The sequence below is a fragment of the Phaethon aethereus genome (assembly GCF_964289735.1).
Source record: "Phaethon aethereus genome assembly, chromosome: 25".
Lineage (NCBI taxonomy): Eukaryota > Metazoa > Chordata > Aves > Phaethontiformes > Phaethontidae > Phaethon > Phaethon aethereus.
In genome coordinates, this window is record NC_138601.1 from 187,567 (window position 1) to 201,885 (window position 14,319).

The 14,319-nt window shown below is 37.7% G+C and overlaps 1 protein-coding gene across 1 annotated transcript; it reads left to right on the plus strand.

The window, feature by feature from the left end:
* Nucleotides 1–13,011: 13,011 nt before the first annotated feature.
* LOC309413376 (olfactory receptor 6B1-like) lies at nt 13,012–13,944 on the plus strand (the record flags this gene model as incomplete). Its single annotated transcript, XM_082010497.1, has 1 exon — nt 13,012–13,944. One exon carries the CDS (start codon nt 13,012–13,014, stop codon nt 13,942–13,944), a length of 933 nt encoding a protein of 310 aa, XP_081866623.1.
* Between the last annotated feature and the right edge of the window lie 375 nt (nt 13,945–14,319).

Genomic DNA, 14,319 nt, shown 5'->3' on the forward strand with positions numbered 1-14,319 from the left:
TAGTTTAGAAGTTGTGTACTCACCAAGGAAAGAATAGTTTTTTCTTTTTCTTAAGATGTCATTATTTCCTATTGTCTTCTCTCATTGTAAAAGTGTCCTTCTCTTCTCACTACACATGCATATTGGAAAATATTCCCTGAGTATAAAACATAGCACATGTACATGCATATATTTACTCCAAAATTACCTGTAAGTAAGAATAAAACAACAGTGGAATTCATCTACATCTACACCAACATGCGTATCTAGAACAGGCTATGTTTGAAATTCAGATAGGCTGATTAAGTATATCAACAGATACACCAAACAATAAATAAGGAAATTAAGTAATGAGCAATATCAGAGTTTGAACCATGCAATACCTCCTTTATGTCTTCTTCTCTTAATTGATCTGTTTGAACAAAATTAATATATATTCCCAAAGTTATAACACTACAAAATACAAAGGTCTCTTCAGCTCTCTCCTTCTCCAAGATATGTCACTATTATTTTCTGTCCTTCCCCTCACTTTGTCTTTAAAGCCAAAAATTATACACAAAAAGGTGCAGTTAACCAGCAGAAAAAAAGCCCTCTCCATGTTGCTGGTGGTCTGCTGGGGAGGAGGTCAACACACACCTCGCTCCTTATTTTTCATCTCCTTTCATATTGTTAACTCAGACTTAGTTCTAGAACACAAATATTATCTAGAACCTTACTATCTCTGTGGCATGTGAAAGGAATGAAAAATATTATGGAACAGGAAACAACAAGCATTTTACAAAAAATAGTATAACGGATTGCTATTTTGTTTCTTCTATCCACAGGGAGTTTTGCCTTAGCCAAGAGTGCCCTTCACACAACCTGACCTTGAAGAATGCTGCATCCCCCTCAGCTTTCAAGTGATACCCAAGGAATAACTCCAGGGATGCTGAAAAGAGGAAATTTTTATTAAATCATACTAAAAGTATCCACTGATATTTCAGCTGAAATTAAAATGAGGTTGATTTAAAGTTACTAAAATTAAGACTAAATTATTTTATTTGCTAAAACTTTTGAGATGAACATGAAATTGAGAATTCATTTATGACTGATCTCTCATCAAAGAAACAATTTTTGTTGTCCCAGCAGTTGAGTTGGTTTATGTACTCACATTAACAAAGATGAGAAAAACATACTTGTGGGGAGTGTTTTTATGGCAAATTAGGGAAGTATACCTTTGAACATTTTTTTTCTTCATAATGAGTATAAAAATAATTGGAATAACTACCTGAGCTGTTGTTATCCAAAGCCCAGCTATCCAAATAAGAGCAAGCAAAACCTACAAGAAAGAATTGCTGTGAAATGAGGTGGCATAGATTTCTTACTTTCTGTTCATCCTCTTCTTGTCTTTTATTAGAAGACTATTCCACTGAACTCTCTGGAGTGATGTGTTTTCTGCCTTCTGAGACCAAGGAAGCTGCTACATTAATTCATTCATCCTGTTGCAGAGGCTTTATCACTGTAGTCTGACAGATAACTATGCGTTGAAGAGAGTTTTAACTGAGTAAGCAAGTTGCTTACTTAGATGCAGGTACTTCCAGGAGAAATATTATTAATTGTTGAGCACCTTTTTTCCACAGGTTCAGCAGCTATTCCACAAGAATTCATCTCACTTGATCTTAGGCATCTAAAAATGAGTTAAATAAGTAGATTTGTTATCTGTTCACTTGTTAGAAGACAGAGTTGAGCACCTAAGAAGATTAAAGACGGTGTAGCTCTTTATTTGTATCACTACAGGTTTGTCTCATACCATGCCTTTCCCAGTAATTTTGGCCACTTTCAAAGACAGGGAACTGTGTTAGATAGTCCTTTGTCCTCAGTAGATATTATAGTTTACAGTCTTATGGTACATCAGGAAAGTAATTTTCATGTAATGCCTTTAATTTCTCAAAGACTTAGGTTCAATTTTATAAGATTTTATTCATCTGATAGGCTGTTACTCTTGCAGTTTGTAACACCATTGTGAATATTTGTCATATCGTAGCTACTCAGATATATTGGAGAAGTGGTAGAAGTCATACCTATTATACCCTTAGCATGCTTAGAACACTTTTCTTACAAGAAAGTCTGGTAAGATTGTGTAGATTAACCTACTTGTAAAGGTTGAAACTATAAATACAATATATATTGTTTAGCTGGAAATACATACAATAGAAGTTACCAAGGGTAGGCAAAATTTAGGGGCATGAAGCCGATACCTAAACATAGGTGGACAGCTGAATTTTAAATATCTATGGTACCCTTTCTCATCACAAACTGCTTTTCAGAATTATGGGATTCTGTTGATCCTGTGTTATGTATCTAGCTCTTTGCAGTCATTTTCAAGAGCTTTGGACATTAGGACCAGTGTCATTAGATACCTTTCCTGAGGTATCCTAAAATTAGTAATCCTTCCTAAACAGTTAGAACTCTATAAAGATCAGGCATATACAGTAGATTTCCTGGGAGCACTAGTATTCTAGATTTTCATTAATGACATAAATGATGGAATAAATGCAGCATATGTTTTCATATACCAACAAGATTCTAGGATAGAATAGGAAAAGAACTTGGGGCACAACGTAGCATTCTAATTAATTATAACAACATGGGGTGAGAAAGTTCTGTATACACCAACAAGCAGTTCAGATAAGCGAAGGCATAGATAAGAGCAATTCAATGCAGAAAAAGGAAAAGGGAACAATAACTTAAGTGACAGTTCTGAAGAAAATCTGAAGCTTGCCAAAATCCCTGGACATCGTGCTTTTGTGGCAAATATCATCATGGATGAATAAATCAGAAAATGGTCCATAAATTGGTCTTTTCTATTCACAAGTCAATTAGAGAATCCAGCAAAAAGCAACATAGTTATTGGAGCATTTGAAAATGTAATCTGAAAGAAAAGATTAAAAAGACTGGTCATGTACGTACAAAAAAAGCAGTTGCAGAAATGAAAGTAATTCTCTGCTTCATATCCCACAGGAAAAGAAATATAAGACTATGGATTTATTCAGCAATAGAATTTCAGATAAGATATTAAGAAAAACTTACTGAATATTGAAGCTCATTAAGCAATTGAATATACTGCATAATTAGGCTGAAAAATAAATTTCAATACTTTTTTTTAATATTAGTTAGTCAGATATCTAGCAAGAATTACAGGACTATACTTCTACATTAGGGAGTGCAGAGTTGACTTCTCAAAGTTCTCTTTCAACCTTAATCGCCATGATCATGTAGCTCTATTATTGATGGAAAAATAAGTGCCATCAGATTCCTCTTCCTCTTTCTACAGTTATTAACATAAACACTAAGAGAAACCCAGGAAAAATATTATGAAACAAAATACAGATTCCTAAAGGATTACACATGTTTTTTAAATCAAGATTAACACTACCCCAAGGAGCTTTGAAAGCAGTGCTTCTCATTTTTAAAACTAAGGTGGAAGGTACATTTTCAGGTGACTTGATTGTATTTCTTCTGCTGACCTGCTACAGTAAATTTCTAACTTGAGCTACATTATCAGTAAGCAATTGAGGCAGTAGTTAAATCCTCATCTGGTATCAGATTCATTTTGTACATCTGAACTAGCTTTCAATGCTCCCATTACATTGGCAGCAGGCTGGCCCCCTTTGTGAGTTGGACTTTAAACTGAAGGACTTGTGGGGGGAGGGTGCGGGGTCCAAAGTGGCAAGGCTCATGCCGTTGCAACCAACTGGCCAACCAGAGAAGTGACAAATGTTCCTTAGGTGCCTCCCAAGATGAAAACCAGAAGACCAACCACCTAAAGTGTGTGCATGCAGCCTGGGGAATGAGCAGGAGGACCTGGAGCTGCGTGCCCAGTCAGAAAAGTATGATATAATAAGAATAACTGAAACATGGTGGGACAATAAACATGACTGGAGGATTGTGATGGATGGCTATAGGCTGTTTCGTAAAGAGAGGCAGGGAAGAAAAGGAGGAGGAGTCGTGCTCTATGAACCTTGATATAGAAATCAACTATGGTGATCATGGAAGCCCTATAGAATGCCTCTGGGTCAATACCAGAGGAGCCATCTCCAAGGGGGATCTTACAATAGGCATCTGCCACCAACCTCCAAACCAAGACAGTAAGGCCAACAAAGCAATATTTGGGTCATTTAGGCAAGTGACTTCAACTACTCAGACATTTGTTGGAAGAACAACATATTTCATCCATCAAGTTCCTGGAATGTGTAGAGGGCTGATTCCTCATACAACTAGGAATGAAGCACTGCTGTACTTGTTACTCACAAAACAAGAAAACCTGCTTTGTAATATCTCGGTGAGTGGTTTCCTTGGCTGAAGCGATCCAAATTTGGCATTTGGGATCCTGCTGAGCACGCTGAATGTTAGTACTAAGAAAAAGTTTTAAGATTTTAGAAGGACAAACTTCAGTTTGCGCAGAGCTCAGTTGGGAGGAATTCCGTGGGAAGCTTCCACAGAGGATAAAGGAGCTAGTGAGTGCTGTGAGGTTTTGAAGAACGCTCTCCAAGAAGCACAAAAACAGTTTATCACCTTTAAAGGTAATAGAAGTAGGTGGAGCAAGAGACCCCCTTAGCTTAACCGTGAACTTTCCATACCAGATATGGAAAAACAGATGAATACCCGCTGAGAACTACAAGGGCATTGCCAGGGCATGCAGAAATGCAGTTAGGAAACCAAAATCTCAGCTCAAACTGAAATTGGGCAGAGATGTCAAAAACTACAAGAAAGGGTTCTTCAGGTATGTAAACAGAAACAGAAGGAAAATATTTGCCCACTGTTAAAGAGGAAAGGAAAATTAGTCACCAACAACACTGAAAAGGCAGAGGTTCTCAACAATTTCTTCACTTCTGTCTACCAGTACTGTTGGGCCCAAGGCCTTGGGAACAAAGATACCGGTTGATTCAAACACAGACCCACCAACAGTGAAGGAAGAGTTCGTATGTGTACAATTACAGGAGCTTGACCGCTACAAATCAATGTGCCCTGACAATATCCACCCAAACATGTTAAGAGAGCTGGCTGACATTGTTGCAAGGCTGCTCTCCATAACCTTTGAGAAATCATAGAGATCAGGAGATCTTGCAGGAGACTGGAAGAAGGCTAATGTCATCCACACCTACAAGGAGGGCTTAAAGGAGGATCCAGGGAATTATAAACCCATTACTCTAACTTCAGTCCCTGGGGAAGTTATGGAAGAAAACCTCCTGGACTGGGAAAAACCATCATGGATTCACTAAGGGCAAATCGTGCTTGACAAACCTGATCACCTTCTATGACAAAATAACCTGCTTTGTTGATGTGGGGCAAGTGCTGGACATTGTCTAACTGGATTTGTCCAAGGCTTTCAACATGGTTTGCCACAGCCTCCTCTTAGAGAAATTGATGCATTACAGTCTAGAAAAGTGGTCTGTGTGATGGGTGAGGAACTGTCCGAAGAACAGGCCACACCCAGAGGATGTAAAGTGGCAACCTGTACGAGTGATGTCTCCCAGGAATAGATATTGGGATCAACACTGTTTAATATCTTCATAAGTAGTCTGGATGTTAGAATCAAGAGTACCCTAACGAAGTTTGCTGATGGTACAAAACCGAAACTTCAGAAGGGAGAGCCACCCTGCAAGAAGATGTGAAGGCTGGAAGACTGGGCTAACAAGAATGGTACGAAATTCAACAAAGACAAATGTAAGCTCTTGAACCTGGTAAAACATAATCCAGGAGCGGAGCACAGGCTGGGATCTACCTGGTTGGGGAGCAGCTCTGTGGAAAGGGACCTGCAGGAGTGGGCTGCAGAGGCGGTTTTCGTAAGGAGATGCCAGAAGCTGCTAGCATATTAATTAGATGGAGCCAATTCCAGTCGTCTTCAAGACAGACTGTGCTACATGCAAAAGGTGAGCCAGTCACCAATGTTAGTAGCACCTCTACGACAACATATTTAACGAAGGGTGAAAAGGTCTGTGCAGCTGAGAGAGCGGGAAATGAAAATAGGTGAAAAAAAAAGTACACAAACACCAAGGTCAGTGAAGGAGGATGAGAAAAATGTTGTTTAGGCCTGGAGCAGTCTGTGGTGAGCAGGTTGCCCCTCCCTGCAGCCCGTTGGATGATCCCACACTGGATTAGGCAGATGTGCCCTGAAGGAAGCTGTAACCATGTGCAGAGTCCATGATGGTGCAGGCTCCTGGCAGAAACTGTGACCTTCTGGGACACGCACACTGCTGAACTAAATTATCCAAGTTCCTGAAGGACAACACTCTGTGGAAAGGAGCCACTCTGGAGCAGTTCTTGAATAACTGCAGCCCAAGGGAAGGACTCATGTTGGGGAATATCATGAAGGACTGTCTCTTGTGGGAGGGACTCCATGCTGGGCCATGGGAAGAGTGGGAGGAAGAAAGAGCAGCAGGGAACCAACATTTCCTGTCCCTCTGTGCCACTCCAGGAGAACGTAGAGAAGTCAAGAGTGAAGTTGAGCCTAAGAGGAAGGTGTTTTCCAAATTTCTTCTTATTTCTCACTACCCTACACTGATTTGATTGGCAAGACATTAAATTAATTTCAAGTCTGTTTTGTCCATGATAGTTAATTGTTGAGTTATGATTCTGTCCTTATCTCGATCGAGCCTTTGGTTTTACTTCCTCTCTCCTGTATAACTGAGGAAGGTGATATACTAGTTTGTATAGTCATGGAAACCTGACACTAACCAAGGTCAACCACCACATTAGCGCAGAAAAATTATTACTTTCCATTCACCAAAAAAACAATGGTCTGTTCATTTCTTCTACAGGATTAGATGTTCTACTACTTTGGAAAGCCTCCTTTTTTTGATTAAGAGCAAGGAACATAAGTCATTAGCTCAGCTAGAAATATTTTTATTTTAGGTATGCAAATCTAACTACCTTAATTCCAAACTCAGATTCCTTTTAATTTCTAATGGCTTATATCCAGACATATATGAAATATATTCTTCTAATATTTGAAAATGTAGCTTTTACAGTAAGAAATTGCTCTATAAAAACTATATAACTTCAATAAGAAAAAAAATCATTTGAATAGGTCATCCATCAATGCCTTGACAAGTACATGGTTTTGTATCAAATGCTTCTTTAGCGATGAGCTAAACCATTACACTTTGTACTCAAGACTAATCAACTAATTAAAATCAGGCTAATCAGTAATGCCTTTGATTGTTGCATTTGATTTTTTTCCCTGAGCCTTTGACATCTAAATTTGAGCCCATTATCAAAGTTTCATGTTGTTGTGTTCAACACAGAACTCCAGACCTGGAACACAGTTCATTATCTTTGTGTGAGACAAGGGGATTTGATTAATCTGACTATATGTAACATTTGCAATGTGTATCAGCAATGTGGGCAGGATTAGATCATGTTTTCACTGGCACCTGCTTCCATTTTAGTCTCCACGTGATAACCTACCTTGCCATTACTTTTACTCCAAAAGCTTACAGTAAGAGTAAACCCAAAGCATCAGCGATCACAAAGTTACTAAATAGTTGAGGGACATTGTGAGAAAATAGGGTAAGAAACCTCTCCTATACAGATAAAGACAGGGACATAACTTATTACTTACCATTGTGGTGTAAAGAGACAAGGACATTCCTTAGTTGTTAGCATTGTGTGTAAATCAATTAAAATAGCTTTCCATAGTGAGAAATAAATGTCAAAACACCTTTTCTCTTCCCTCTTCCAGTCTCTGTTTTACTCCTTCAACTCCATGTTCCTCTAGTCCTTCCTGAGCAGTACAGGGTGTAAAGGTATGAAGCTTAGGGTAATAACATAGGAATTTCCCTCTGGTACTCCTTCCCTCAGACTTCTGCCCAGCTCCAGTGTGGACATTGCAGATCTTAAAGGAAAAAATCTGTGCTGGCATGTGTTCTCAATGTGCCACGGTTTCCATCAGGAAAAACTGCTCCATATGGGTTCCCCACAGGCTACAGTAGACATCTGCTCTGGCATCACAGAGCAACCTCATCCTCCTTCTCTGATATTGCTGTTTTCTTTGCTCTTTCTCACTCTTTTTTTTTTTAACCATCTGGATACATCTCTATTGTGCATGGGGAAGCCCCCAGTCTCTTCTCACAGATATCACACCTACACACAGCTCTGCTACCACAGCCTTGCCACCTGCACCAAATATGCCCTTTTATTCCCACCTCTATCTATTCTCCCATCCTTGTTCATGCCTAGATCACCTTAATTTTTCCCTTTCTGCATTTCTGGTTCCTCCCATAAACATCCCAGAACAAGTCTCGTACAACGTCAAAGTGCTCTTCCCCTGCATTGCGTAGGAGACTTTCTATTAACTTACGTTGATGAGTCTTCCACCTGGACAATGAGGCTGATTGTTGTCCCATGATAGTATGATGAAGAACTTTTTCAGGTTATTTGTACTCCTTCTGAGTACACAAATCGAACTGTCAGTCTTTTTCTGTGCTCCTCTACATGAGTAGTGAGATGTTTTTTCTCATGTAACCTATGATTTTTGACTAACTATACATTAATATCAATTCTTTCAAAGGAAAGAGCAATATTGTGATTTAAAAATGTTAATGTATGATTCCAGAAAGGGTAGTGGAGAAATACATAAAATTCTATACTATGCATTTCATCACAGAAGCAGTTCTACAGTGTCTGAACATGGATCAGTCTAGTTGTCTATCTCTTCTCAAACAGTGGCCACAAAAACATTGCTCAAAGAAAGAAAGACTGGGGAAACATATATGATATGTCATCTGAGTATACTATCTGGCTACTTTTGATTTTTCTGAACATGATTTTTGCTGTCTGCTATGTAATACTTAATAGACTATTCTTCCAAATATTTATTCAACCTTCCTTTGAACTGATTGTAATTTTTATGTCTACAGTGTTGTTTGGAAAGAAGTTCTGGCAACTCCAGCTATACTTTTATCATAGTTTAAGACCAAAGGGCAGTGTGGCTCAAAAGGACTTTAGATACCAGAGTAGTTTCATCACAAATATATGCAATTTTATGAATAACCTGACTTACCTGTTCATTGGCAATAGATGGCACAGAGACAAGTCAAGGGCATTAGCACAGTGTTTTTTCAATGCGGCCTCCCCATTCTCTGGGAGAAAGTATATGCAGTCCTGGAGAGAGGTTGGGCAGGATAGTGTCATGCCATGCTGTATATTATGTTTGTACAAGGACATGGGATTTTCCTGGAGCCAGTGGTTCTTCACCTGTGAAGTCTATCAGGTACTCCTGGACAACCTAGATATTCCTAATTCCTTAGTAATAGGCCTGAGTAGGGAATACCACGTTGGTGATTTGTCCGTTCAAATTGTAATGGTGGTGTCTGGTGTGTTGTCATTATTATTGGCTTTCACAGTCTGCCCCAGGCATTTCTGAAGAGTTTTGCATTCCTTTGTGATTAACATGTTTGAATAGTTTGACTGTGTATTTTCTTGAGAACACTAAGCTATTTTACCATTTGCTATAGGTGGCTAATCATATTGCATTTAATTCTACTAAGGCAAAATTCTGTTATACTTTACATGCTGTCAGTTATGCTAACTAGACCTAACTCATTGTAACAGATAAACTGTCTTAAAAAGACTGCCTTACTTCACTTGTTTTGAACTTTGTTCCAAATAGCTTCGTTTAATTAACTGTGCCCTCTTTGAAAAGTCATGTAAATGAGGGGAGGTCTGCAAAGCCTGCAAAATGAAAATATTGCATCCATCTTCAAAATGAGCAAGAAGGATAATCTCAGGAACTACTCAAGTCCATCAAACTTCAAATTTTATTTAAATTCATGTTTTTATTTTTTAATGGAAAACCATGTTTACAGGAGAGAAAAAAATTACACACAAGTAAAAAGCTTTGATAGGTATTCCCCAGAATACCTCAATTTTTCTTCGGTAGAAAAACCACTTTATACTAAAAAAAAAAATTGAGGAACAATTGTAATTGATCATTTACTTATTTTACTCAAATGTTTGCAATTTAGCTTTTTCGAGTGAGAAGTAGAAGTGTTTGGTATGACCTTTCCATCTCTCACTATTTTTTCATATAAGTAGAGTAATTGGTCCAGCAAATAATGTCTTCTTTTGGTTTATGGATTTTTGTTAATGAATTTTCCTTTTGCAGAGTGCTTTGACTGCCTGTGCTGTACCATGGGCTTATTCAGGGGAGTACTGTCAGAGGTGTAACAACATCTATAGAAGGTAACGTGACTACAAAATAAAGAAAACTAACTGATATCACTTTTTGTAGTGACACATCCAATATGTCTAATGACATCTTAGTTGTGAGTCATATTCTTTCTGTAATGCATTCCATACTCCTGATCCTTCAGCTGTTTACAATGGGAACTATATTAGAATACGCAGTTACTCCTCTGATTTTTCTTTCAAAGGAAGCTATGGACTTGGCATTGGTAGACATACTCATATATGATAGAACTTATACTATCGTATCTCATACGTAATAGTATAGATATATATTATGATAGTACATATACTATGATATCTCTCTATCTCTGGAGGCAATTTTGTGACATTTAAGATGACATCACGTGCCTACCTAGAAAATAAAACCTGCATTCCAAGTACTTGTGGTAGACACTTCCATACAGATTTTTTTTAACACGAATCAATTCCTGCACCTTTAATAGTTAGGTGCATAAACTGATGGAGTTTTTATTTTAAAAGAAAAAATATAATTCTCAGAACATCTCTTTTTATTAAAAATGAAATTGCAGAATTCCCAAATATTTGAGAAAATATGATTTCTACCCAGTCTTCTCTTCCTAATATATTTTAGAGAGCAAACACTTGTTACTCTGTACAAAGCACAACATGTAATAGTTTCCATTACGGTCCTTATTCCCTTGTTCTCATTTCAGACTGTTTCTACTATGTACAATTATATGTACAAATTAGTACCTGGAGGTAATTAGAGATTATAAACTTCTTCTCCCCTTTAATTTCTTTAATTGGCAGAGGATTTTATTAGCTTGGGCCTTTTTGTACAAGGAAAGCTTTCCCAGAAAAAGACACAGAGTCCTTTAAAGGACAAGGTTTTCAGTAAGTTAGAAAAAGTATATCTGCTCATTACAAAAGTTTAAAGGCCACGTCTATACTTGGAAATCCTGAAACGGTAAGTCTTAATGCTTTCTTACAGTAATAGATGAATAAATCACGAAATCAAATATCCCTTAATGTGTAAATTATTGGACTGAATCCTTCAAAAAGTAATTCTTCTTGGTTACGCCATCCCATACATTTTCATCAAGTAAAGTGCTAGATGTATAATGAGGGAATATACCTGCAAGTCAAGAACAATACCAAAACATATCAAGTCTTTCCATTAAATTTTCCTTCTAAATAATAAAGCAAGTTTTTTCTGGTCTTGCCATTCCTTGCCTTGATTTTGATATTCTGTAAATTTGCCTTGTAAATATAAAAATACCCACTGATGTGTATCACATCAATGTCTATTGTTTTTGACAAATTACTTTTCTAAATGGAGATGTACAGTTCTTTTTATTAATTTCATTAGGAACACATGAGTAGTAAAGAGAGGATAGAAGGAGTACTGTCAGGGCTGAAAGTAAGGGTACATGCCTGATGATCTTGTGCATTTTTTTACTCTTCACTGACCTTTACACAGTCATTGCTATTTTCTATGCTGACTAGTTTTTTGCTCACAGTCTGTTTTGCACCATGGAAATTGCTTGTTGCAGACTTGTTCTGTGGAAAAGGTTTGTGTTTTTTTCCTTTCGGATAGACAAAATGTATTGAAAAAGTATCTTGCTTGCTATTTCCTGAAAATCTTCTGTTTTCATATTTGGAGAGAGAAACTGCCAAAGCTTTGTTCCTTGTCTCCAGTCAAATTTCTCATTGCTTAATTATTCAAAGGACCACACAGTGTCAGGTAGGTAATGAAAGAAAATAGTTAAAGAGTGTGTTACTGTTCTGAATAGATCAATGCATCTTGTGTACAGATGTCTTTTCTCTCAGTCATAAACAAACATGCAGATATTAATGAGCTGTAAAAATCTAAAACTAAGTAGATCTGAATGACTTATGGTTATGTGTTCATTATTTGCTATCATTTCCCTTAAAAGCAATAAGAATAAACCTCACCTTCTCCATCTTAAATCATGTACACTACAAACTTCAAGGTTAGTAAAGGATCACTAAAATGTACTTGAAGAGAAATGGGCATTTCTACAGTGCAAATACATGTTTTGGAATGAGATGTATCTAAAGACAATATTATACTCTAGGCTACAAATGCTCAATTAATGTCTTAAGCAGATATCTACTGAGTATAAAATGAATCTAGAGCAAAACTGTCAATAGACACATGCAATGTCTACTTTAAGCTATTGAAGTTAAACTATTGGCTGGATAGATGGTTAAATGAGAGCTAAGTGGAAATTGAAAATGAGAAAGAACTATACTCTTTCAAAGACAAGTGTTTAATACAAGTTAGATGAACCAGCCATTGGAGGAGCCGGTCTTCAGATTCACTAAAAATTTCTTGCTTATACATTAACTCCAAAAATCTGTAGCTTAGAGAGATATAATCTTTATAGCAGGTTCTTTCAATAAACCTCGCTTCTGTCACTGTTTTTAGCCTTTTTTATCTATATATTACCTGAATTTTTCTAGTGCTGTCTTCAGCAGTCTGAATGTCAGGAGTGCTTGTGTTGCTTGATACTCCATCTTACAGGAAAATAGGCTGCATTACAGAGATCTTCTGGAGCTTTTTTTTTCTAAATTTTGGGTTGTTTTTCTAATGTTACTGTTGAAAGCACACTAACAAGTCATTGGAAACAAAGACATGTGTCCCTCTGACTTTCTTTCTTGTAAGAAATATTGGGTCTACTTTATAAAAAGATTCCACAGGAAACAGTATACTAAGTGCCCTAATTCATCACACGAACTTGCTTTTGTGGAACTCTTACATTTTCCTTTTCTTCTGCTTTGACATCTGCAGGGATAACTGTGGGCAGTCAATATGGAATGAAGAACCAAACTGCTATCAATGAGTTCATTCTTCTGGGATTTTCCTATGGGCTGCAGGTCCAGTTCTTACTTTACCTGGTGTTTCTGGTCACCTACATGGTAACAATCACTGAGAATGCAATCATCATCTTTGTGGTGAAAAGTAACCATCGCCTCCAAAAGCCTATGTATTATTTCCTGGCGAACTTATCCCTCCTGGAGATTTCATATGTCTCAGTAACATTGCCTAGGCTTTTGTTTGCGTTCTGGTCAGAGAGCACAACCATCTCATTCTCCAGCTGCATGACACAGTTATACTTCTTTATCTCTCTTATGTGCACTGAATGTGTCCTCTTGGCTGTAATGGCCTATGATCGCTATTTGGCTGTCTGCCATCCCTTGCGCTACCCAGCCATCATGACCCACAAGTTGTGTTTTCAGTTGTCCATTCTCTCATGGGCAGGAGGCTTTTCCATTTCCTTCATCAAGGTGTCCTTTATTTCACAGCTTACATTTTGTGGTCCACAAATCATAAACCACTTCTTTTGTGATATCTCTCCAGTTCTGAATCTTTCTTGCACTGACATGTCCTTTGCAGAGACAGTGGACTTTGTGTTAGCCTTGGTGATACTGGTGATACCTCTCTTAATCATTGTTTTCTCTTATTGCTGTATCTTGTCAACTATCTTGTGTATGCCTTCAGCTCAGGGAAGGAGAAAAGCCTTTTCCACTTGTACCTCCCATTTCGCTGTAGTCATCACCTTTTTCTCAGCCACTCTTTTCATGTATGCTAGGCCCAGGAAGATCCATCCCTTCAACCTCAACAAAATAGTGTCTGTGTTTTATGCTGTATTCACTCCAGCACTGAACCCTCTAATCTATTGTCTGAGGAACAAAGAAGTGAAAGAGAGTCTGAGAAAGATCGTAGGCACAAGCTGCTCTGCACACTGATAAGTTCCTAGGCTACAAATACAGAGCCATTTGAGATGCTCCATGGATTCTTCTCTAGACTCTGGATACTTCTTAAAGCTGAGTCATACCTGCTGGAATGTGTAATGGTTTCAAATCATAAGGATTGGGACTTAAATGTCTAAACTGCCATTTGGCAGATGATGGGGATTAATTTGGTAGAGTACAGTGAAATCCAGTGACCACTAATCTGGCTTCTGTGAAGAAAATTAACTCTATCCTGGCTGAAACCAGGACAAGGCTCTTTTTTCAGAGGAAGGTGTTAAACACCCAGAATATACAAATTTCCAAATAGATGTGGTTGTTTTGCAAATGCTAAGCAAACAAGAACAGTAAATGTTAATGATTGTAAAAGAA